The sequence below is a fragment of the Rhea americana genome, unplaced genomic scaffold (genome assembly GCF_003343005.1).
Source record: "Rhea americana isolate MKP2758 unplaced genomic scaffold, rheAme1 scaffold_287, whole genome shotgun sequence".
Taxonomy (NCBI): Eukaryota; Metazoa; Chordata; class Aves; order Rheiformes; family Rheidae; genus Rhea; species Rhea americana.
The window spans coordinates 88421-114193 of record NW_028186409.1 but is presented as its reverse complement, the minus strand read 5'-3'; the positions used below and the strand labels follow the sequence as shown (position 1 = coordinate 114193).

General features: G+C 50.6%; 1 protein-coding gene across 1 annotated transcript in view; it reads left to right on the top strand.

The window, feature by feature from the left end:
* The window catches only part of SCN4A (sodium voltage-gated channel alpha subunit 4), a 35036-nt gene extending 12427 nt beyond the window's left edge, over nucleotides 1-22609 (top strand). The window contains exons 13-25 of the mRNA XM_085308923.1: nucleotides 691-864; nucleotides 1182-1538; nucleotides 4695-5123; nucleotides 10245-10374; nucleotides 10689-10843; nucleotides 12159-12332; nucleotides 12843-12965; nucleotides 13265-13543; nucleotides 14841-14894; nucleotides 16420-16557; nucleotides 17637-17741; nucleotides 18502-18772; nucleotides 19474-22609. Coding sequence (XP_085165049.1) covers nucleotides 691-864; nucleotides 1182-1538; nucleotides 4695-5123; nucleotides 10245-10374; nucleotides 10689-10843; nucleotides 12159-12332; nucleotides 12843-12965; nucleotides 13265-13543; nucleotides 14841-14894; nucleotides 16420-16557; nucleotides 17637-17741; nucleotides 18502-18772; nucleotides 19474-20666 — 3582 coding nt within the window. The 3' untranslated portion in view covers nucleotides 20667-22609. The remainder of the gene's footprint in view (nucleotides 1-690; nucleotides 865-1181; nucleotides 1539-4694; nucleotides 5124-10244; nucleotides 10375-10688; nucleotides 10844-12158; nucleotides 12333-12842; nucleotides 12966-13264; nucleotides 13544-14840; nucleotides 14895-16419; nucleotides 16558-17636; nucleotides 17742-18501; nucleotides 18773-19473) is intronic.
* The last annotated feature ends 3164 nt before the right edge of the window (nucleotides 22610-25773 follow it).

Sequence of the window (25773 nt, the reverse complement as noted above, 5' to 3'; positions counted from 1 at the left end):
GCTGGCAGGAGCAGCAAAAGGGACATTAATGGGCTGGCACTCAAAGGACCGTGTTGGAAACCAGGTCCCTGGTATCCCAGCACCAAAGCCTTTCTTCAGCCTTTCCCCTCTGCAGGGTGAAGGCAGGAACTTGCACATCCCACTGCAATCTGCCSCCAGTGCCAAACTGGCTGTCAGGTCCCTTCTACAAATGCTGTGCCATGCAATTGCACGGAGGATGCTAATTGTCACTTAGCTGATCCCACTCTGGAGTAACGTGATAATGCACAGTGCCATTATAGTCCCAGGAAAACAGTAATGTGTAAAAGCTGGATCAGCTTTCGCAGCACAGGGCTCAGGGCAGTGCCAGGGCKCTGCGGGCAAGGGCAGCCCAGTAGCAGTACAGTTCCCAGTGCTGGGAATCCCCTGTGATTCAGCAGTCRTTTGAAGGGATTGCTTTGCCAGTGAGATTTATTTCCTCTTGCCAGCCCGCACCTCTGCCAAGTCTTTTCTGAAGTAATCAGTGACCAATACTCCCATCCCAGCTTTGCAAGCAATGCCAAGYGCTCAGCTCCGGGCAGGGCTGCAGCTGCATGGTGCACGAGATGCTTTGGGATCACCTCAGAAKTGCAAGCTGCCACCCACCATGCCACCCATGCTGAGGCTCAGCACTTGCTTTCATGCAGACTGATGGAGTACCATTTCCCACAGGTCTTTACAGGCATCTTCACAGCAGAGATGGTCCTGAAGCTCATTGCACTGGACCCCTATGAGTACTTCCAGCAGGGCTGGAATATCTTCGACAGCATCATCGTCACGCTGAGCCTGGTGGAGCTGGGCCTGGCGAATGTGCAGGGGCTCTCCGTGCTCCGCTCTTTCCGCCTGGTAGGTGCCGCGAGGCTGACTGAGCTGTGCATGAGGGTTGTAGATGTGGTCACCACTGGAGTGGGGAACGGCTCTTTCAAGCTCCCTGGCTGTGGCAGTCACTAGCTTGCCCTAYGTTAAAAAATAATGCTGCTAGTCAAGGTAGATGTTTAGGAGCTTCAGGCTGCATGCCCCTTCCAAGCAGTTGAGTGTTTAGTTCCTCCTGTCCTAACAAAACAGTCTTCTGAACATCTAATCCCAGCCTCACAGCCCTGCTGACACCTTGTGGTAATGAAAGCCTTGGGCAACTCCTTGCCTTSTCTCTTTCCTCCTTGCAGCTGAGAGTTTTCAAGCTTGCTAAGTCCTGGCCCACCCTGAATATGCTCATCAAGATCATTGGCAACTCGGTGGGTGCCCTGGGGAACCTCACACTGGTGCTGGCCATCATTGTCTTCATCTTCGCTGTAGTGGGGATGCAGCTTTTTGGGAAGAGCTACATGGAGTGCGTGTGCAAGATCTCCCTCGACTGCACACTGCCCCGCTGGCACATGAATGACTTCTTCCACTCCTTCCTCATCGTCTTCCGCATCCTCTGTGGGGAATGGATCGAGACCATGTGGGACTGCATGGAGGTGGCCGGCCAGACCATGTGCCTCATTGTCTTCATGATGGTTATGGTCATCGGGAACCTTGTGGTGAGTCTCAGAGCCTGAGATGGGCACCCAATGAAATGGGGGGCAACGACAGTGTGGGTCACAGGAGAACAAATCTCCACCTTCGGCCTCTGCCTCTCTCTCCAGCCTCTGCCTCTCTCTCCAYGCTATCTAGCTTAGCTCATTTACAGGGCTATTCCCGTAAGCTAGACCTTGTGGGAGCCATATAGGAGCAGAGCCAAAGGGTTAGACTTCCCCCTTGTGTACCTGGAGGCCAGGATGGAGATGTGTTGTGCACTCAGGTTTCATAATCTAGCATWAGAAGCAGCTTCTACCTGAGGGACCTTATGCTGAAACCAGATGAGTGAAAGGGGAAGCTGAGGCGCAAACGGTTTGATGATAGACTTTAGAGAGATGTGGGAGAAACTTTGGGACAAGAGGGAGCTCATCTTAAAACAATCCTTTCCTCTCCACGTGGCTTCGTATGCTCTCCTGTGATGAGAGATGGAGGCACTGTCGTTTCTCTTACACGCTCAGTTCACCCCATGGCTTGCCTTTGCTCCTAAATGCTTTCTGGAGCAGACCTTCCTCTGGAAGGAAGCTGCAGATCCCAGTATTCCCAGTCCTCACCCTACCAAGCTGCTCTGCCTCTCAAGTCAGTTCAGGTGACATTCGCAGGTCCTTCCTCTCCAGTTCCGCAAGCCCCTGTGCCCCGACGAACCTCGGTCACAGTTGYCCTCTCCCTTGCCTATTAGCCTCCTCATCCTCATGCCCAAACCAGGGCCTGTTTACCTCCCCTCTAACCTAAGCCACTTGCTGTCCTGCACTGCTGTCTGTGATGTAGAAGCAGGCCTGCAAGTTCCAGGCAAGCRTGAAATCCTTTCTAAACTTGGTAACCTGCTCGCTGATGGCTTTGAAGCTTGTTTTCCAGGCTGCGTGGGCCCCGCTCTCCCTTCTTAAGGAGCAAGGGAGGGGAGGGAACTGCAGTGGCTTGCCAAATCACTCCTATTACTTGCCGTGGTTGTGTAAGCCCTTTGGAATTTGCTTTGAAAAACTATCCACCAAGCGAGCTCCTCCCTCCCCACGCCGGATGGCTGCTCCATCTTCAGGCCAGCACGGCCCTCCAGCAGAGAAACAGCACTCTGAGGGTAAAACCTGGAYTGCCCCATGGCTCGGGTCCCTATTAGAGGACAGAAAGCTGGGCCGGAGTTGATCCCACAGCTCATCCGACATATATGAAGCTTCAAACCGACCGTGTCCTGAAACGAAGAGCAGCCACCTCCCTGACTGCACATCGCCCAGCGGCTGGTGGTGGCCACAGGCCAGCACTGCCATGCCTGCCTCAATCCAAAACCCCTCTAGGGCTGAGCTTTCAGCATCAGTYTCTAGTGGAACATTTAAACTATTTGTTTGAATCATGATGCAAAACCAGGCTGAAAATCACCTGTAAGCAGAAGCATCTCCAAGACAGTTTGTAGACAGCATAGGAGCTTAGGGACTGGGAAACCCAGRCAGCACTCCCAGTCCCACCAGAAGGGCCCTGGAGACATTTCCAGTTCTGCAGCAAGTTTTTGGAAGGGATAGTCTATCCGTCTCCCCAGGGGACTCTTCCAGAGAAGACACAGGCAGCAGTATGCCTCATTTTTTGGCTAATGGGAGCAGAGGAAGCTCTGCCAGGGTTGGGAGGGTTCAGCCCAGACTGCACTCCAGTTTTCTGGGTAAGTTTTGCAACTCCCACTGTGCTCTGTGCTGCTGCAAGGGGATAATTTAAAGCCCAATTCAGAGCCAGCTCTGCTGCCTTCATCCCCTCTGCCTGAGTCCCCTTCTGCATCTCAGGTACTTCCATTTCCTGGAACATGTCACATACAGTCTTCTGAGTATCCTGGTTGCAGGGAGATGTGTATTCCTCCCCTGCTTCCCATCCAGTGCGGTAAGATGGAACCCAGTCATCCTTTCCTGTTAATGGCACTTTGAGCATTTCCTTTGGAGTTATTAAGGGAAAAGGGAGGAAGTCAGTCAGGTGACTAGGTAATGGACTCCTGTCCAAAAAGCCAGCACCAACAGCAACAGAAACTATTAGCTGTAATTGGTACTTAACCTAAGTAGTAAACTGATGGGATACTAGGGATTTATTTAAAGATGCGATTTAAGTCATAAGGTATGAGCCATGTGAAAACAGCAGTGACCTTGGATAGCAGCTAATTCCCTTCTCAGATACGCGGCTGGCACCAAAAGGCACAAACATCAACAGCTGTGGGCTTGGTCCAACAGCTAGCTTTGCACAGCAAGTGCATTTCTCAGATCTGCTTTGCCGATGTTCTTGCACCATAAGGAGAGTCTATCCCACTCCCCTTCTCATTAGCTGCACTGGAGTCTAGGGTTTTTGCATACAGCAAGTCAGCCCATGCCAAACATTAATGCTGAGGCTGCAGTTGGGTCCAAGGCTGTTTTGGGCACTGAGGAAAGAAGAGCTGAGAGGCCACAGTGGGAACAATATATTGCATTGAGTTTGCATYCCCTGAGCTGGTGTATATTGAGATGAAGTTTTTCTTTCCATGGAGCAGAGCAATCTACAGCAGAAGAGGGATGATGTCATGGCTGTGACATAGACTCCTATCTGACTCCAAGGTGTTGGAGACCCTCAGGAGCTTGTTGGGCATCCAAGCTACCGGAGCTAGTGGAGAGGAGGACAAAAAGCTGGAGGTGCCCCCCTAGGAAGAGAAGAGGCTGAGCTGAGCTGTGTCCCCAGAAGCAGTGGGGAGAAGTGCCATAGACTTGGCAAGTCCTACCTGGGGACCAGCCAGGCCAAGAACATGAAGAAAGTGAAGGGAGAGACATGCTAAATGACCCACATGGTAGATTGTTCAGGAAGGGCCATAGTGCAGACTGGCATGAGCAATGCTTGCAAATGGATTGACAGGTTCTCAACAGCACCCAAGTGGACTGGGGTGGTCCTGGGGGCATCACAGCCCAGGGAGGAGTAGCTGGATGTGCAACTCCCATCCTCCAGGAGATGGGGTCGGTGTCTCTGTATGCCCTGGGGGAGCAGACCTCCGCATGCTCTCCAGAGCTGGGTGAAGGGAAGAGTCTCAACTAAGTGTGTTCTCCATGGCCAGCACTGAGCTTCTGCTGCCCCAGCCTGTGGGGACCTTGCTGGTGCTGAACATTAGCACTAGTGTCTGTTTTTGTCCCCTCCAGGTCCTGAACCTGTTCTTAGCTTTGCTTCTGAGCTCCTTCAGTGCCGATAGCCTGGCAGCTTCTGATGATGATGGAGAGATGAACAATTTGCAGATTGCTATTGGCAGAATCACCAAGGGCATCAACTTTGTAAAGACCTCTGTCCTCATGCTACTCCACAGGCTGTGGAAGGGGAAGAAGGCCCCAGAGGAAGAGCAAGAACATAATAAGATGGACAACTCTGTGCTAAACCACATGGACACTGTCCAGGAACCTAAGTCGGAGTACATGGACGGAGTCACTGTGAAAGAGCATTTGTTCATGGATGAACTGGACCACATGAATTTCATTAATAACCCCAACCTGACTGTCCATGTCCCCATTGCCTCGGAGGAGTCTGATCTCTATGAGGAAGAGACAAGCACCCAGTCCGACACTGAAGATGCCAAGGTGAGAAATGAATGGCAGGGTTTCATGCTGAAACATAGTTTCAGCACAAAAACTGGGGCTGACCCCCTTCTGTGGTTTGGTCTGCCTGTACCTTCAGTCACACAGTACTTCCCACAGAGAATGCTGGTTTTAGTTGCTTTTGGCTTTTCCAAAATGCAACATTTGGTGTGTGGCATGGGCTGAACTTGGGGAATTTTAGCAAAAAATAACCTGCCATTTCCCAGTATGAACTGGAGGGTAGAACCATGGTGGGGATCCAAGACAGAGTATGGGGTATTTTGGATCAGGCTACAGGGTTAGTGCTAACGTCAGGGGAAACCACTGCAACCGCAGAGTTGGTGCAAGCGTCAAAGCACTCCAGTTTGGGGTTAGAGAGGAATTTGATGCCAGGAATTTCAGGAAAACTGCTGATGGCACTAACATTGGATCCACTGCTAATGCCTCAGAAAGCATCTTTTGGGAGGGGGATATGAAACCAGATGGAGCTTAGCACAAGCAAACATGAAGCGATGCATTTTGGATCCAAAGCTGATGAGACAGCTGACGCCAGCATTGCTACATCAAGGCACAGAGGGGACTGTCAAGGCCTGTGGGACAGAGGCAACCGCCTTTGTGCTCCAAGATGTTGTCAAACAGGGAGGTATGAGACAAGAAACCCAGGAAGATCTGAGCAGGCACAAAAACGAGCCTGATGTTCTGCTGGGAAATTACTGCTTGGGACAAGATTGCACGAAGGACTTGAGGAAATGCAGGGCAGTGGGAACACTGCAGAGAAGCAATTACATCCATTGGAAAAGGGAGAGGTTTTTATGGGAAAGAGAGAGGTTTTTATGAGAGTAGGGGAGCAGCTCTGATCTGGGGACTTATCATGACTGCCACTGGCAAACCTGTCTACCTAGAGGCTGAGGAGCCTTTGGGAAGCTCTGCCTCAGTCCTATCCAGGGCTCAGGGCTGTCTGCCAGCGCAGAAGAGAGTTAGCTGGAATAGGTGCAGCTTGGGTGAGATGTGGGTCTTAGTGGAGCTCCTAGTGCCTGGTACCACTTCCCTGCTGTTGAATCCAGCTGCATTTCAGCCCCTCTGTTTCACTGCTCCACCTTGRCCAAGGGAAGAAGCAAAAGGAATTGCTCTGTTATTCCCACTAATGTTGCCAGTCGGGAAGGCAGAGTTGACCCTGCACGTTTATCCCCCCATTCCTCCTGCTTGTAARTCCAGTTGGTTGCACACACCCTTCAGACTGTGCCATACTGCAGCYGTATGCGCTGCATGGAGGCAATGCTAAAGCCAACCCTGCGGCCCCGGGGGACATGTCCAGTATGCCTTGCACGGACCCTTGGGACTCAGTCTCTCACCAGCTAACGCTGCAATGCCTTCACCACAGCAATGTCCTTTGCAGCTTGGCTGCTGGGTGATAAACAGTGGCATGCAGCTATCGGACTTCTCTCAGTGCTGGCACAGCAGCCCCGGCGATAACAGGCTGTGTTCAGCTGACACCTAGTGGCACTCGTTCCTACGCTCTGCACTCGGCTGAGAGCACGCAAGAGCGTGTTTAAAAAGCTAGTCCTGGACGTTCGGAGCATGCAAACCATGATTCTTGGGACCTCCTTGCACCAAATACTAGCTCATCCTATCGGCCGCAGTGGTTTCGGTAGCTTGGATCAGTCAGATGAAGTGCAAACAGGGATCTGCATTCCCAACTAGGCTCCTGCCTGAAGGGGCAGGACCAGGCTGGAGGTTTATCACATGAAATGACTGCCCAGTAATTAGAAATTGGGCACCCAGTGGTTAAAGCTATGATAAGCTGAGCCTCAGGAAAGATTTCTGCTGGCTCCATGTGTTCACATGCTGTAGATTAGCTCCAGATGGAGCCAAAGCCCGGCGCACTGCCTTGAGCCAGGGATTCTGGTGATGATTGCAAACTAGGGGCAGTTCTCTGAATCAGCTGCTCTGGAAATGCTGATAAATGCTCATGTCCTTCCAGAGAGACTCCTTCCCAAGGATAAATATCTTCTAAAGATATTTTTCAAGGTGTAATCATAGCAGCAGAAAAGACAGGACCGTGGCAGGACGACCGCTCTCTTCAAGCATCTTTGCCTCTTACGGTTGATTCATTTTTTGCATCACTAAGCAGCGAGGAGGTGACAGAGCAGTAATGTTGGTGTGCGCCCGTTAAGAAAGAGTTGGTGCTGCAGCTCAAGACTCTTTCTCCATGAGTCAGACTACCAAAAGCTCTGCCCATTGGGGTCCCCTGGGAGGAGATGCCTCAGACCCTCATGCCCCATGCAGGATAATATTTCCCCTATGATGCTCTACAAGCCAGCACTGGTGCATCTAGGACATACTGTCAAGCACCACATGTTACAGGGGATCATACATGAGTCTAAGCACCTAGATGCCAGTCTTCAACTGGTGCTGCTAAGCATAGAAAAAGCCATGGATCAGGCTTTTGGGTGGAAATGCCCAGACAGACTGGAGTTCTCGTGCCAGGTGTATGGTGGAAATTGCCTTGGAAACCTACTGTTTTCCCCACACACATGGTAGCTCAGGAGCCCTCAGGGCTGCTGGAAGGCATGTGGATAGGGGACTGTGCAGTAGGAACAACCGAGTTATCCCAGTCTGCCCCACAGGACCTGCCCTCAGCATGGGCAAGTGCAGAGCTCCCAAGTCACACAAGCCTGCAAAGTGCTTCTTGGGCATCTCTTCCCCAAATCTTGGCACTTTGAGCTGGTTCATCCCTGTCTCCTTCCTTTGCAAGCTTTGTCCTGGAGGCAGATCATCTCTGTGTGTCCTCCCTTGGGGTCATAGCTAGCTTGTCTCTATGCCTAGGCCTCCTAATCCCCATGCTGCTCTCTCCCCACCTTGCAGCATGGCCGTAGCATGGTCCCGCTACTCCTGCAGAGCCAGCAGTTCATGCTACCACAGCAGCAGTGACCTGCTCCTCAAGGCAGGACTTCTCACGGCATGCAGTACCCAAGCTGTAAGGGCTCCTGAAAGCAGTGTCTTCTCCTAATGATATGACCATGACCCCTGTGGCTGCAAGCAATGATGGTGCTTCAAAATACCCCAGCCTCACCTGGGGCACCCGTCTGCTCTGAACCAGGCTTCTTGGAGGACCAAGCAGCTCCAGGGCCACCTCCTTTATGAATAACTGAATGCACTAGCAGCCTTGAGGAAGGACTGTCTCCTTTCTGTACAAGTCAATGCCATCCTGCATGGCCCTCAACAAGAGATCCTCATCCCAGCAAATACCCTATTTGCTCTCAGGGAGGACAGGCAGGTACGGGGATCTGCTTCCTTCCCACAGGTGGCAGAAGGTCTTCTCTTAAAGCCAGAAAAGGGTGGAAGAAGTATCCCAGAGGCTTGCCAAGGTTTCTCTTGTTATCAGCCCCTGCGGGGCTGCTGAGTGGTGTCTGGGAAGGCAGCCAAATGAAGCTGTGGTGTGAGGTGGAGCTATCTGGGATGCAGGTTTTGAACTTGGGTGAACCTCCATCTAAAAGCTCTTCAGAGCAAGCCGAGCCAGGATCTTTTGAGATAAGTGCCAGGGAGAGTGCCTGGATTGCTGCAGGTCTAATTATTACCAAAAGGGGTTGTTAGAAAAATTTGTTGGATGGGGGGGACGCACAGAGGAGGAGTTATGAAAGCAGCCTGAAATAATAGTAAAATTGAATGGGAGATGGATTCACTGTGCTGGGAGAAAAGGTGGAGTCAGGAGACMTTTTCCTCTTCCAAACTGTGCCAAAAAAAATGAGTCTTGTGTGAGCTCCCACACTACCAGTCCTCCAAGATTTCCAGCCCCAGCAGATCAAACAGCTTTGCTCTGGGCCTCTTCCAAGAGATTACTTTGGTGTCTGCTTTGGCAGTTGCATTTTAAAGGAAAAGGTGAAGGTAACTGTGCTCACAGTAGCCTCCAGGCAAGGGATTTGCACTACTGGGAGGCACAGGAGGGCTCCTGAATGCCCCCAGCGGGCTCCCTTCCTGAATCCTGACGTAATGTCAGCACGTGGGTGGATGAACCTGTTGTACTCCCATAAAATGCCAGGAATGCTTGATATCAGATATCTCCTCATCGTCCATTTTTCTTTATTGGGGTTTGTAAATCCACTAACGGTGGCTTATGGAAGCTGAGAGCTCACTGCTTTTGTAAACCTCACCAAGCACACTCGCCAGGCTGCATATSTGCCAGTATCTGCCCACAGGCCAGGACCCTGGAAAGGTTTTAGAAATCCTCTCATGCATATGACCTGGAGTTGGAGAAAAAATATTTTTTATGGAAACTGAGTCTCCTGTGGTAGTGAAGGACAACTGACTWGAGAGCAGATTTGTTGTAAAAAGGCATATCAAACCCCAAAATAAAGCTGGAAATAGGACATTGCCCTCCACYCTTTCTGCTGAAAAGTATGCCATTCACCCAACCATTTTCTAGTCTGCCAAGACACATCCAGGACTGGTTTCAGGACATCACAGTTATTCACAAAACAGAGCTTGGGCTGAACCCCTGCCATTTCCTAGCAAGGGAGASCTCTCTGCACGGGCGGCCCAGGCGCAGGGTGGGACAGTGCTTGTCTGTGTGCCCTGCAGCAGGGGACACGCTTGGAGAGACCTGCCACACTGCCAGCCTGACTGCTTCCGGAGGAAAGCAGTTAGGTTTCTGTTCTGCCAGCTTTCTGGTAATTGCTCATCACAGTACACAGGAAGCCAAGGTGTGTTTTACCCCTGGGAAGAAATGGTTGACTTCTGCASTGGCCAGAGTATGGTGCTTTGACTGGAGCTAGTAAAAGCTGGATAAAATAAAATAAAATGTGAACTGATGCTGCTGTGTGATTGCTTCAAGTCCAGAGGATTCATCAGGTCTATTCCTTCAATCCGGAAGGTCTYGAAGTGACCCCACATGCGGTTTGACCCCATGGAAAGATGGTGCAGAGCTCCTGCTCAGGAGCAGCCCTACGTCCACAAAGGAGAAAAGTCTGTCCCCATCTTTAGTTCCCTTGGGGCATCCCTCAGTGCTGCCCGGTGCCTCTGGGGGCAGAGGGAGCCGAAGGAAGGCTGGATAGAGGCACCAGCAGACTGCGAGCGTCCCTGCTGGTGCCCAGCCTGCCCTGAGGCTATCTCCCCTGCCCTTTGCAGAATCCCCTGTCAAGCGACAATGCATCATCGCTGTGCAGCACCGTGGACTACAAGCCCCCGCTGCTACTGGAGGAGGAGGTGGCAGAAGAGGCTGAAGACAGCAATGAGCCTGAGGAGTGCTTCACAGAAGGTAAGGGGCCAAGCAGAGCTGGGGAAGCCAGCAGAGATGGGAGGTGGACAGAGAAAAGCCATTACAAACTGCTAGGCCAACCACTTGCAGTGTAACAGCACCCATAGTCACCCAGCTCAGTCTCCAAATCCTCCTGCAGCCCCTGGGGAGAGGGTCCCCATGGGGCTCCCCTCCTGCAGACACTTTCCCAGCTCAGCAGGTTCCTGCTCCAGCCTCTTCCTGGGAAGGGAATTAAAATAGCAATAAAAGCATGGATAGTTTCCCTTTTGGGGAAGTGCACTGACATGGAGGTAACGTACGGCTCYTGTTCCCAGCCTGCGTGAAGAGGTGTCCCTGCCTCTACGTTGACATCACCTCCAAGAAAGGGAAGATATGGTGGAACCTCAGGAAAACTTGCTTCTTGATCGTTGAGCATGACTGGTTTGAGACTTTCATCGTCTTCATGATCCTCCTCAGCAGCGGGGCGTTGGTAGGTCCCACCTTTCACCCCGCTCCTTTGTTCTGTAGCAGTTCCCCGAGGCCCTGGGCCTGGTGGCAGCTCTAGGCACTCTGCTCTTTGCTTGGTTGTCCCCTGTGGGAAGCAGGGTTTGCACGGCATGTGCCTTGTCCTGCCCTGGGAAGGTGCAAGAGGTATTTTCGGATTCATTGCARCTGTTGTTACCTACTTTTTTGTTTGACTGGCAGCAAAATAACACAGCTTCAGGCAGAGGTTTCAGGCTTAACACCCCATTKGGTTCAGGTCTGCCAAACATACAGCATTGCAACAGGGTCCTTGACCTCCAAGAGCCCTAACCTCGTACCATTAACGCCACCTCTCTCCAGGCTTCATCAGCATGTGGACATTTGCTCTGGTCTATGGGCTCAAAGGAATGAAATTCCCTGCAGTCTCTCTTCCTGCTTTTAATCTAGCACGAGAACTAGCTGTACAATCTATTTAGTTTTATGGAGATGGTTCTTCGTTTCGCCACCTCYATAGGCTGTCAGGAGGTGCTTTACAAATGATTCATGATTATTTTTATGCTGTTCAGCATTTTCAGCCACTGACTGCTGTGCCCTCTCCATGCTTGGGTTTCCATTCGCATCGACCTTGTTAAAAAGTTGTGTACGGGACTATAGGCCCTCTCTGAGTGTCAGAGCTGAATATAGCTCAGCTAAACGTGTAAATCCACAGAGCTAACGGAGAGACCAGCTTCTCTGCAAGTTTAGGGGTAAACAGAAAGAGAATAAGGATACAGGGCCCAAATTCCAGTTTTCAGATGTACTTTATAATGTATCTGATCTGCATCAAGCTCTGAAATGCAGTTTGGAGACGTCTGAGATTGTAGCTAGTGCCAGAATCAAAACCATCACTCAGCTCAAACAACTGTGCAACAGCTGATTGCCAAGCTAGTACCTCTGCTCACTAACTTTTTATGTGCTGTGTGGACATGTCAGTGATCCAAACTGCTAAGGGCATTTTTAAGGCTACCTAAGTATCTAAAGGTGCAGTATCTAAGATTTTGTCTTGTGCTCAGGCTGATGAGAATTAGATGCAGGTGGATATTTGCTTTAGTTCAGCTTTGCTTCAGGACAAATGGTGCCCAATGGATCCAACAGGAGCTTGAAAACAAGAGCTAGATCCCATGTTGACCATGTATATGTCMCCTGTAGTTAGGTTCTCAATCGTTCAAGCTGCCCTGTGTGCCAGGAAAATGGGGAAGATGCAGATAYGGATGTGGCTGCACTGAGCCGTGTAGCAAGTCTAACAGAAGAAAGACTGTCACGTAGCTCCACACATTTTCCAGGCTTTTGAAGATATCCACATTGAACAACGGAGGGTGATACGCACCATCCTGGAGTATGCCGATAAGGTCTTCTCCTACGTCTTCGTCATTGAGATGTTGCTTAAGTGGGTGGCCTACGGCTTCAAGGTGTATTTCACCAATGCGTGGTGCTGGCTTGATTTCCTCATAGTTGACGTAAGTGTTTGTTCGTTAAGCACATCCAGAGTCCTAGTTAGCCAAGCGACTGGGGAGATAGCAATAGGGGTCTCTAGTTGGCTATTGCAAATCTACACTTGTATTTTAAAGGGCATTGGAGTAGCTATGCAACAAGAGCTTTAGACATTCATTTAGCATAACAATGGTCCATGGGAAAGGGCCATACCTTTCCTTGGCTGAAAAATCCCTTTTTGCAAGCTGTTCAGCCCATGCAGTGCTTCTGCGTCCCCTGTCAACTCCACCCTTGCACCCAAAAGGCAGGGACCTCCTTGCACAGACTAGGAACACAGTGGCCAAGCAGCACGGTTGCCATGGACCCAAGGTCTTCGGGCCAGTCCCTCTAGTTCTAGGACAACACCATAACCATAGGCCTCAGGGGATGTGTTGCAGATAGAGAGAAGCACAGCAGAGCAGGTAGGAGGTGCAGGTATGTGATTCTTCATTGTTTCCAGCTGAGATACTGCTAATTCCTTGGGCTGCTTCCCCCAGGTTTCCATTATCAGCCTGACAGCAAACTGGATGGGATACTCCGAGCTGGGAGCCATCAAGTCTCTGCGGACATTGAGGGCTCTGAGACCGCTGCGAGCYCTGTCCAGATTTGAAGGCATGAGGGTAGGTGTCTCCCCCACGTACTGTTGTCTCTGACATGGCCATGCATTTGAGCACTATGCAGCAGAGCTGGTGCCTTGCTGTTTCCCTACATCAGGGATTGATCCCAGTTGAGTTTCACTGGCCTCAAGACCAGTGGGATTAACACTAAAATACACTTGGCCCAGTTTGAACCCACTTGGTACTGCATGGGTGGATAAGATTGGGGCAGCAGGAGGTGAGTGTCCACCCTGATGTGCGCTGGCCTGGTTCTCTGCCTAAATCCTCCATGGAGCCCCTCTCAATCTTTGCTCTCCTTGCAGGTGGTAGTGAATGCCCTACTGGGTGCCATCCCCTCCATCATGAACGTCCTACTAGTCTGCCTCATCTTTTGGCTGATATTCAGCATCATGGGGGTGAACCTCTTTGCAGGGAAGTACTACCGATGCATCAACACCACCACAGGCGAGCTCTTCGATATCAGTGTGGTGAACAACAAAAGCGACTGCATAGCCCTCCTCTACACCAACGAGGTCAGATGGGTCAATGTCAAAGTTAACTTCGACAATGTTGGCTTGGGATACCTGTCTTTGCTACAGGTGGTAAGTACAGAAAGCAGCTGCCACCCCTCCAAGCAACGCATCCACTTACCATGGCAGCTTSAATAGCCACCAGGGCTAAGGGAAGATGCTCCCTCAATATCCAGAGTGGGTCTTCTGGGCTGAGCTGCCTCTTGACACCACAGCTGGTATTTAGCACAGACTGGCAAAGGCCCTGGAGAGTTGAGGAGGAAAGAAACGGGGTAGAAGATGAGATGGAAAGGGTAAGCATCACCAAGGAACTGCTGCAGATGAATGTAGGTAGCTCTAGCTGTGTTGTAGCTGTGTTAACAATCCTCTGCACATCGCAGGACACAGGAAGGAGCAGAAGAGTTGACAGGAAAGGAACGAAAAGGTTTGAAACGTTGGGTGCAATATAGTAGTAGGCTGCAAAAGTTTTGCATAGGGAAAAGGATGACTGGAAAAAGAGGTGTGTGTGTTCACTGCAGTGCAGAGGATGAATGCAGCCAGGCAGATCCAGCGCAGGGCAGTGCTTCCACTGAACCCACCACATGTGAGCAAGGCAAGCAGAAGGGGAACTGCTCATCACAATTTTATTAAAAATATAGGTGTGGGTCCTGTTATTGACTGGGCTTGGGTTAGTCCCTTCCAATCCGGGGGAACTGGTGGTTGTTGCAGAATCAGAGCATGACTTGAAGAGATTAACCAGCTATAAATTCAGCTTCCTCTTCAGCTCTGTTGTTCCATCAGATTCAGGAAACAAGATGTTCAGGCCTTTTGTTTAACAAATCAGCAGCAAGAGCCTGTAAAAGATGTAATTTGCCCCCTCTCCCCACCGGGATCAGGACCCATCAAATAAGAGGCAGCAATAGGGAAGTCAGTGTTGTGCAGAGGAGGCACAGGCCTAGCGAGTGGGAGGGAGGCAGTCGTCCTCTGGCTCAGTTCTGCTGTTAGGAAAAAGCACCCTGTTTGGGGGAATAAAAAGTCTATTTGTTCTTTTCCCAGCCTGTTTTGCACTGGCATTTCTGCAAGTGACTGGTAATGTCAGTCACAGAATGGAGCACATGTATATACACMTGTAAATGCGCATGCATGTGTATAAAGCCTCAGTATTTCTGTATTAGGACATTTTTCTTGCAGATTCAACCTATGGTCTCTCTTGTGCCCGTGTACAGCACCCTTCGCGTGGGGAGGCTGCCCACAGTGCAGCAGTAAGGCCAGGCTCAGCAGGTGTGCTCAGAGCTAAACCACCAGCAGCTCCAAGCCCCTGACGTGCACTTAACATCCTCCACGGCCCTGGATACTTCATGCTGACTTTTCTTCTCCGCTGTCCCCGCAGGCGACCTTCAAAGGCTGGATGGACATCATGTACGCAGCTGTGGACTCACGTGAGGTGAGGGGATAAACAGGAGTCACTTGTAACCGGCACTAAATGTCACTCTGACTGGCTTGGTTTCCCCTGGCYGGCTGGGAGCAGAGGTCTGGGGCCCAGGAGCAGCTCGGTGCAGGTTCAGCACAGGCTGGTTACGGACCTCCCGTCCAGAGCATCCCCTCTAACTCTGCCTGCTGGTGCCACGGGGCTGCGTGCATCCCACCCGTGATCAGCCCAGGGCTTTGGCTAAGTCGTGAGCAAAGAAGGAGCAGTCCCCAACATGCTCCACCTACCAAGCTGCAACGTCTCAAAAAGCGCAGTCTGTTGTGTCTCTTTGGGGGCTTCCTGCCACCCACACCACTGTCACCCTCAGACACCATCGCAGTGGCACCCCCCCCTTCCCTGACACTCTGCTCCCACCCCACCAGGGCTCCTGCCCAAGCTAACACTGTTCCTCTTGGCTTCAGCGTTGTGGCCCAAACTCCCCCCTCTGCCTCTGCATCTCTGCACTGGAGGGCTTGCCCTTTGCCCTGCTGCGGACGATGCCTTCCCTGCACCCTTTCCACTTGGAGAGTTTATCCTGGCCAGGAGAAAGTGCCTGGCTTGCCCTGAACAGCAAAGTGGCTTTCAGTAGGATGTTCTAGGGAGAAAGGGCAAGGAGAAAGAAAAAAAAAAAAGTGTTTGGAGGAGTCTCTTCCAGAAGCAGTTTCTAATGTGGTTCATGCCACGATGTGTTCCCAGAGCCAGCGTACATGTGTGCACACGCTGACATGAGCCAATTCAGCAGGAAGAACATCCCAGTGTTTGCTGACAAAACAAAGCAAACTTGCCCGAGTCCTGGTCTGGGGCATCAGCCGCACATGCCACGTAGGTCTGAATGTATTCATGGCCTGTTTTCATGGCCTTTTTTTAGCTTTAGAAACAGCAGCTCTGCTCACCCCAGCTGCAGCTGCCAGCACTCTGCTGAGAGCAGAAGAGCCGTTTCCAGCTCTTTGTGAAAGTGGCTTAAGCTCCAGCCTCCACCAGCAACTGGGAGAAAGCTGCTCTGGGGGAAAATCTTCCCTCCTCTGCCAAGAGCTTCCCTCAAGATGAGAGAAGCTGGGTGCGATACCTTGAGATATCTTAACTCAAATATAAGGCAGAACTAAATCCCTTGAGATGAGTTTTTTCAGAGGCCACTAGGCTTTGCCCACCCACGCGTGGTGGTGTGCTATGAATTAAACAGTTTTTCTTCTTCCCCTCTTGGCTATATTTCAGTCTTGCCAAGAGCATATTTTCTTTCCCAGAAGCACATGCTTTGGAAACAGGAGCTCAGGGCAACCTTGTCCCCTTGCCTGAGCTGGTGTCCCGCAGATGGCCCTTGCTGTGGCTGCTCCCTGCTCCCCCAAGGACTGCTCAGCCCACACAGCACTTGCCAAAGCATTTGGGGCATCCACTGCCCAGCTCTGTCCAGACATGGAGACCTTGTCCGGGGGCCTGGGGACACACTTCTCAGAGAGGAATGATCTCACGGTCTAGTCTTCTGTTTCTCATCTCACTCGATCAGATTGAAGAGCAGCCACTGTAYGAGACCAACATCTACATGTACATCTACTTCGTCATTTTTATCATCTTTGGTGCTTTCTTYACTTTGAACCTCTTCATTGGTGTCATCATCGACAACTTCAATCAGCAGAAGAAAAAGATAAGTATTTCCTGGGCCCTGGCTCCCACAGCTCCTGCTGCCTTCCAGGGTGCTGGTCCGGGACAGAGGGATACAGCTCACTAGGATAAGGTCATGGGATGAGAAGGTCCAAGACCACACTGTCTGGGCTCAGATAGACCCYAGGATCCCTCTGAAATCTGCACCCTGAATCACTGGCATTGATAAGTTATGTGGCTTTCCACAGAACGAACGAGTCAGGACAGCTGGACGAACAGCACACGGGGCTTGTGTCCTGGCTGTTACAGAGGCTTTCTCTTATGAAGGCAGAGGAACAGCGTGTGTGCAAGGGAGGAAGCGAGAGGGACCCTATTTTCTCTTGTCTGTGCCACAGCAGTTGTGGCTGTTTGCCTGTGTTGCTGCTGCTTTCTGCCAAAGCGCCCTGCAAAAGTCCCATGGGCAGAGCCAGGGTCTGTGGAGAAGCATGTTGTGGGAGCAGACTGACTGGCTGGCCCCATGCTCACTGAGGGCTTGAAGTCACTTTCCACTTCTAGGATGCTCCCAGAGGACAGATTATTTTCTTTTCTTTCCATGCCCCGCCCCAGGCCCTTCTCATGATTTTTCCATATTTTGGGGAGAGATTGAATGTCTGCTTTTAAGTGAGCAGTACAGGATTAATATCCCTTGATTGTTACGGGGGGAACTGGGTGGACCATGGGTAACCCTAGGTGGAGCAATGTTTGAGCAGAGCAAACTCTAAATGCCACTGAAGTGCTGCCCCACTCCTGGTGGGAGTCACGGTGGGACTTTATGGTGCAGACAAGCAAGGAGCTGGGGCAAACCCTGTGTGGGATACGGGGTGCCACAGATAGAGTCAGCAGGCAATGCCACGGGGCAAGAAGGCTGCATCTCACCTCTGCAGGAGAAAACCACAGTGCGGTGCTGGGGCTAGCACCTGCTGAGTGCTGTGAGCCAGGAGGAGGAAGGCAGAAAAGGGCAAGTGGGAAGGAAAGAGGCTTCACTAAATCAACACTGCTAGAAAGCTCGGTAGGAGTATGACTGGAGATGCTTGGTAAGAAGAGGTGAGTTCCCAAAACTAACAGTGGCAATTCCTTTTATACTTTGGAGGGAAAGACATCTTCATGACAGAAGAGCAGAAGAAATATTATAATGCCATGAAGAAGCTCGGCTCCAAAAAACCCCAGAAGCCCATCCCCAGACCCTCGGTATGTTGGGTTAATCATCCTTGGGTACTGCAGGGAGGGAGCACTTCAAGCTACCAACTGCCCTAAGGTAAACTAGAAGGGTCTAGGGAYGAACGTCTGCCTGCGCAAGAAGCCAAATCTTGGCTCCCCATCTCTGCTCTTCAGACGGGACCTTGCTGAGAGCTGGGGCTTCAGAGGAGGCCAGCACACCAGGCAGCCCCTTTTGGGTCTGTTCTTCAGTCCTGGATCCACTAGAGGGGCAARTGGGGTATTACCGTTTTTGTAAGGGTTGGCGTACAAGGTTTTCTCCTAGCTCAGCTCCCATCTCCCCTCAAAGGGAGTTAGACTCAGGGAACTGTCAGCTTTCAACACTTCTAGAAGGGAAACTGCTCCAGCTAATGTATATGCAATTTTGACTTGGGCTCGGTTTTGACAGACCAGTTCAAATGAGGCCTTYCCCCATACATTTATTTTTGTCCTGATGCATTAGCTGCAAATACACTTAGAAAGCAAATGGATCCTGAGCCCATACCTCTTGGCTAGGTTGTTACAGCACTTGAGCCAGATGGGCTCCATTCTTCAAGGTACTGAGCAGCTTCCTCCCATACCGAGAGCTCATAGTGCCTGTATCCATGAGGCCCTGGCCACAACCCTGAYATTTCCTGAATTCTTTTAAACATGGTTCCTTCTTCTCTTTCTGTTGTCTTTGTTTTGTTTGTCTGTCACATGGTCGTACCACACCTCTGGTTCTCCRACATCACCCACGTGGCCCATATGACAGAATAAATTTCAAGGGATGGTGTTTGACTTTGTTACCAAGCAAGTGTTTGACATTACCATCATGATCCTGATATGTCTTAACATGGTGACCATGATGGTCGAAACAGATGATCAGAGTCAGTTCAAAACAGATGTCCTCTACAAGGTTAACCTGGTCTTCATTGTCATCTTCACTGGGGAGTGTGTGCTCAAAATGTTTGCCTTGCGCTACTACTACTTCACTATCGGATGGAACATCTTTGACTTTGTGGTGGTCATCCTCTCCATCGTAGGTAAGCCTTGCTGGCTCCACCAGCCCAGTTCCCATTCCTCRGGGACCCCACTGGCTAACAAAGAGTGGAAAAAATCTGGCTGATCCGCTGTGAGAAAGCCATCACTCACCACCCCCTTAAATGCACCCTCTGTGCAGGGCCAAGATGACAGGTTCCCCAAGACAAGATGGATGTGAGGCCACCCTGTGACACTAGGGCAGGATGAGGGGCTGGGGACATCTACTACCTCCCCTGGGAATGGGGCTCCCCTCATCTCYCACATTGCCAGGCTGTGCTGCTGAAAAAGAGTCGCCATCATTTAACCTTTGCTCAGTGACATTTTTTGGACGTATTCCTTTCACAATTGGAGGAGCAAGGAGAGCTGTGTGCTGCTCASGGTGGCCTCATCCCCACTGTATCCCCACAACACTGGCAGACAGGGCAGTGCTCTCCTGGTGTGATGGGTGACCAAATCAATCCTCCTCCCTGTGACACTGCTGACTAGCAGACACTCTGCAACCCCATGGAGGTGTCAGTCCGGTCCTAGCATTACAATGCAGGACCGAGGGAGCCCTGGGGTTTGCTCAGCACCGTTTCCTCACRTCTCTCTTCACTTCGATGTTTGGCACCAATGGTGCTCCGAGACAGGGAATAGCCCCAACTTGCCTGCCTTTGTCAGCTACATAGTGAGACAAACTCACCACTTCTTAATACTTTCACAGGTATCGTCCTCTCAGACATCATAGAGAAATATTTTGTATCACCCACCCTCTTCAGGGTCATCAGACTGGCAAGGATTGGCCGTGTCCTCCGGCTGATTCGAGGGGCAAAAGGTATCCGGACTCTCTTGTTCGCTCTGATGATGTCCCTGCCTGCCCTGTTCAACATTGGCCTCTTGCTTTTCCTTGTGATGTTCATCTACTCCATCTTTGGGATGTCCAACTTTGCCTACGTAAAGAAGGAGGCAGGGATTGACGACATCTTCAACTTTGAAACTTTTGGGAACAGCATCATCTGCCTCTTCCAGATCACTACATCAGCTGGATGGGATGGCCTCCTTAGCCCTATCCTGAACAGCGGCCCCCCTGACTGTGACCCAGACCTMGAAAACCCTGGCAGTTCGATAAAAGGGAACTGTGGCAATCCCTCCATCGGCATCTTCTTTTTCTGCAGCTACATTATCATTTCCTTTCTTATCGTGGTGAACATGTACATTGCCATCATCCTGGAGAACTTCAACGTGGCCACAGAGGAGAGCAGTGAGCCCCTCTGTGAAGATGATTTTGAAATGTTCTATGAAATTTGGGAGAAGTTTGACCCAGATGCCACCCAGTTCATTGCGTACAGCACCTTGTCTGACTTTGTAGACACCTTACAGGAGCCACTCAGAATTCCCAAGCCAAACAAGATCAAACTAATCACCATGGATCTACCAATGGTTGCTGGGGACAAAATCCACTGTCTGGATATCCTCTTTGCCCTGACTAAGGAAGTTCTGGGAGACTCAGGAGAGATGGATGCCTTGAAAGACACCATGGAGGAGAAGTTTATGGCTGCAAATCCTTCGAAGGTTTCCTATGAACCCATCACTACCACTCTGAAAAGGAAACACGAGGAAGTGTGTGCCACAAAAATCCAAAGAGCTTTCCGGAGGTACCTCCTGAGGCGCTCAGTGAAGCAAGCCTCCTACATGTACAGGCACAGTAAAGACGAGGATGCCCTGACAGAGGAAGCACCCGAGAAAGAAGGCCTGATTGCAACTAAAATGAATGAGATGTATGGGAACAGTGGGACAGATGCAGGGACAGCCCCTGCCTTTAATCTTACCCCTGTTCCAAGCTCAGAGACTCAACGTGCTCCTGGTGAAGCAAAGAAATGGGAGGAGGAACGTGTTGTGAAAGAGTCGTTGGTATAACAGAAAGCGTTTTCCATCTCTCATCACCACAAAGCCTGAAAAGACTCCATTTGTATCTCTGCTCCAAGAACTCTTCCATATCCAGATCAATAGATCTTAGATATTGAGCTGATTTCAGATATTTCAAGTATATATATCTTAACTTTTGAAGCAGGATCTCTTAATGAGATCCTGTTTTTTATAGTTCTCTGCACTTATGAAGAATTTAAATATTTTTCTTATGAGATTTAAATGTGAAATCTCTCTATTGCTGGTGAAAGAGAAATATTTTAGTTTTGAAATGATGTARTCATGGTAACTATATTTTTCAGACATTGATGAATGACTGTCCTTTTATTTAAAGTAATTATTTATTAATATTATTTCACAATTAAAAAAACTTTTTGCATATTATTCTTACAGAGTGCATCCAGGTAGCCAGTGAAAGATGAGCCAAATGAGAAAATATTAAGAATGAATACAGAAATGACAAGGTTTTGTGAACAAAAATCTCCAATGTCTTAAAGTAGCACTTTTCTTTTGAATATTTGAATAAGCTTTACAGATTTTTGTTATATACAGAGAAAGTGCAATTATGTCTTAAAGTTTTGTTTGCATAGCCAAAACAAAGCATCTGCAGATATGTTCTCAGGGTTGAATATTAATTTTTAAAGGTCTCTGAATATGCATTGAAATCATAAACTATTCAGATCTGTACAGTACAAATGTAAGTTGTATTTATATTCATGCTTCTTTTCTGTTTTCCCATTTCATCTAGATTATGGGACAGGAAAGCAATGGACAAAAATAGCGTTTGGAGAACGTCCTCCAAGAATCCCCAGTCCTTGTAACAAAACCGCCTCTAGTGTTTCTTCGAGCCCCGTAACAAGCRGAAATCTCCCGCTGAAGTACCTTTGGTTACTGTTAGTTAATGAGACACATCCCTGGGGATTGGAGCAGGCCTTTAAACGGCTTTTGCAGCAAGCTGCTTCAACAGGTACCCTTAAATCCCATYTGCCCCTGAGAGTGGGGATCCTTGCCCAAAGCAATGAAGGCTCCCAAGGAGGGGGGGTTGTACTGAGCCATGTGTCTTGCTCCATACGTTGCCTTGCTCAGTGTGGTGTTGTCCAAGGCCAYGTCGTGTTGTAAAGTCTGGTCTGAGTTGGAGGGCCTTTGGTTTTCGGTATGCCTGGCACATACAGGAGTGCAGCGGTGGCAAGGGTGTGCATGGCTCTGGAGACATCGCCRTGCATGGTGGCATGTGCCAGGGTGTCTGTAGAGCTGGGGCCACGGGCAAAGCCCAGTGGCTTGAGGCTGGCCAGCTGCAAGCAGGCCCTTGCCAGGAGGCCCAGTGGAAAAGGGTTTAGCCACCACTTATATGGGTGTCCAAAAGGAAAGTAAATTGGGAAAACATGGAGATAGGCCAGAGTTCAGGCAAAAATTTTATTTCTGGACCACTGTCTGTCTTAAAAAGTGAAAAAAGCAYTTGAGATAAAAAAGAACGTGAACCAAAAAACTTTTTTTTTCAGTTAAAACAAGGGCTATTTCTTGAAGCCAGAGGGTCTGTCATTTTTTTTTCTTGGGCAGATTTTGGCTCCAAGCTGTTACGGACATCCCATGTTCATGTTGGCCAGGAGAGGTGCTAAGCTTGTTCACATCTGTATGCTTTCGCCCAGGCAGCAAGGTCGTTCTGCTCRTCATGTAATGCTGTGCTGTGTTTTCATTTCGATGTGTGTAGGTGACGCTCCCTGGAATAGGAGCCTGAGCTATTTACTATGTGATATGATGCTTTAAATTGCATTTACGTGGGAAGCATCCATGGCACAGTGGTTTCCAGCCTGGACTGTGGTTAACAATCAATGCTGCTTGTACATATGTGTCGTCAGTGATGGAAAAATGCCAAAGAGCAGAATTCATTTGAGCTAAAGCCATTTTTCTTTGTACATTTCTTAAAATAAATGACTGTAAATGATCTATTATTACGTTCTCAAATGTGTTGATATGTGATAGAAGAGGAAATATTTTCACTACCCTTGGGAAGGCCAAGCTGCTGGAAAAAACCTGCCCCCCCCGCTAAAGGCCCCTTCCCTTTGCTCTAGGGCAGAGCCGGGGAGCCTCTGTGAGCTGCCGTGCCTGGAAACCCACCATCCTCAGCAGGACCCATACCAGATCTTCAAAGTCAGGGAGAGGCTGGAATAGCCCTAATCTGGGCACGTCCTGCAGGAAAGACCCCTGGGCTGAAACCTTCCCCCCAGCACCTCCAACCCAACCAGACCCTCGAGCCTCCATGCTTCTGGTGTAYGCTGGTCCCCTGCTATGGGGTCTGTGGGCTCCCCACGATCTCCAGCCGACCTGCAGCAAGGTGCCCCGATGTCTCCATGGGCTACTGCAGTAGATTATGCCAAAGAGGAGAGGGTTGGGTCCTACTGGCTGTGCAGGAGCCCTTTAGTGCTGGAAGGAGAAGGCAGCAGTGAATGAAGGACATTTCTGTGTCAAAGGGAGGCCAGAGCCGCCTCTGGCACCCACCTGCATCCCAAAGGACCACAGTTTGCCCCACTGCTGTTTTCTCTCTCCCTAGAACAGTGTGTCCCAGGGCTTCATGTAATTCAAGTTGAGAGTATCACTGCTCCAGAGCAGTGGTGTGCCGGGCGAATGAGGTGGCACGACCCCRTGTCCTCCTGCAACTGCAGAAAGGACAGCGATGAAACTCAAGCCATGATGAATAGGGATGGGCTGGCAGAGGACACAGCTGCCTGACAGCTGGCTGCTCCAKCTCCAAGAGGCCGCCTTTCCCCTCCTGAATGCAGCTGGGCTACCATGCTACACAAGCTGGGAGCTACTGGGTGCAGGCTGAAGCAGGGTAGCGATGTAGCTGCAGCATAACCCCACGGGATGAGATACAAGGACATGGGGTCACTACCCACYGGACGCTTTTCACAAGATCATCGTGTCTCCCAAATACTATGCTGCTGGGTAAGAGCGGGGCTTGCACAGGGGAAAATGGGACCCTCTTGCCAGACCTCCAAAATGCAATCTGCACCTATTTGCAGGTGCTAAGGTGCCAGCAGGTAGAGTGGGATAGATCTGTCCGCTATCACTGTACACTCTCTTTAGTGTGTGCCATGGCCCAGTTTAGTGGGTCCCGGTTTTACCCCATGAGACTCCACAGGGCTTTCCAGGGTATCTCCAGCCCTGGGCTGGTTCACAGCTTGTTATTTCTGAGCTAGATCATCAGAGAGTCAGCAGGAGAGCCACAAGATGTTTGGGGACCCCTTGGAACTGGCCTTCCAGTGTGGGCCTGCAAAGATACCTGCAGGGCAGCAAACAGCAATCTCTGTCTTGCCCAGTCTCAGACAAAGCTGAATCCAACCCCATAGGTTTATAAAAATCCCTCCYGGGTATCCTCCATCACTTCAGCCTTGGTGAAAGGCTAAGCCGCACCAGGCTGTCCTGGCAACACAGGCAGCCCACACTGGCTTTTTCTCAGCAAGGTCAGGGGTGCTAGCATCAGAGACTCAGCAGTGCAGCCCCAGCAGGCAGAGGAGGCCCATGTCTAAGCTAACTTCACTGTCTGGCAATGGGCAACTTCATTGCTTGCAGGGCAGAGCCCAAAGCACACACGGACATACATCTCCAGGCTGCAGTGACACCTCCTGACTGCTGTGTAGCTGCACTCCTTGGCTGTCCATGTTCACAGYGTTGTGCCAATGTACAGCACCTTGTACAGTACAACCTGTCCAAGACAAGGATGCAAGCTGGCTGCACATAAGTACAGTGTTTGTTCCACTGGGAAGAGCCACCTCTCCCATCTCTCTTCTTTCTCTCCTGAGACCACTTTTGCTCTGAAAACCTTTATTTCAGGCCCTTCTTGGTTAACATTCCTCAGATAAGGAGAGACCCACACCACAGCCACTGGGTACTCAGAGCCTGGAAGAAAAATCTGCAGAAGGTCTAAGGTTTGGGGAAGCCCCAAGCAAAGAAACCTGGGCTCTGGGGACCATGGTGGCTGGCAAAAGTACCCAAAAGTGTTTTTTCGCATGGAGTTACAGTTCAGTGCTTGCAAACAGGCTGTGAAGTGCAGGGGGAGGCATGTCGTGGCATGGCATGAAGAGGAACCATATTTTTGTGTTAGAGTGGAAGGGGATATGGCCTAACTCTAGGTGCCACTTTGTACTTGCACAGACGGTGGCTGTCTCCAAAGGACTCAAGCAGAAAAATCTCCCTGACGGCAAAAGAGCATACGCAGAAGGACCAGGCACAGCTGGCATCGAGGGAGGTAAGTCCTGCATTTTGATCATCTTTCGACTTGTCTGGTTTTCACCCAGCAAGATCCTTCCCTGGACTGGCAGCTGCCGGGACTGTCCAGGACACAGTGAGCTGTAGTGCGGGACATGAGCTGGGGTACAGAGCTCTGCGGCAACCCACAGTGAGCAAAAGGTGAGCAAAGAGCAGGTGAAATCCTGCCCCCTCCCTACCTAAACCATGCCCCTCTCTTGCTGCGCTTCACACGCTGTTGGGATTTTGCAACTAGGCCAACATCAACCCCTGTTTGCTGGCTAAACAGCTAAGCGTTTCTCATCACCTGCAACAGATACCCCACGGGAGCCCTGGGTCCAGTCCTGCCTTGTCAGGGGGTGACCACCATCCTCTGCCCCATACTTGGAGGTGGCAATGCCAGAGGTAGCACCCAGGCTGCTTGGCACTGCGCTGTCCTCGGTGGCCCCCTCTARTATGATGGGGCAGCAGGTTCTGCATCACTGAGGGTTTAGCAGCCGGGMTTGTCTCCAAGTTGCAGGCATAAACCGTGGTCACCCACAACAACCTTCGTCAGCCAGCGCTGCCGTGATGAGTGCAGCCCAGAGATACAAGGCAGAACATCTTCGCACATCGCTGCCAAGCCCAAAGGCAGCAGCAGGCACAAGCTCAGCCCACCCCAGCGTCTGTGTTGCATTCAAAACTGGGCCCCAGGGAAAGTCCCCACTGAGCCCGATTTACATGAGCAGGAAAGGGGCTGTCTCGCAGAGCAGCAGCTTTGCCATTTTTAGCCAGGGAGGCCAGGCTGGTCAGGGTGGTCACTGTGTTTTGCAGAACTGGAGACTGGATGTTTCCCTGCTGTTTGTAGTGAAAT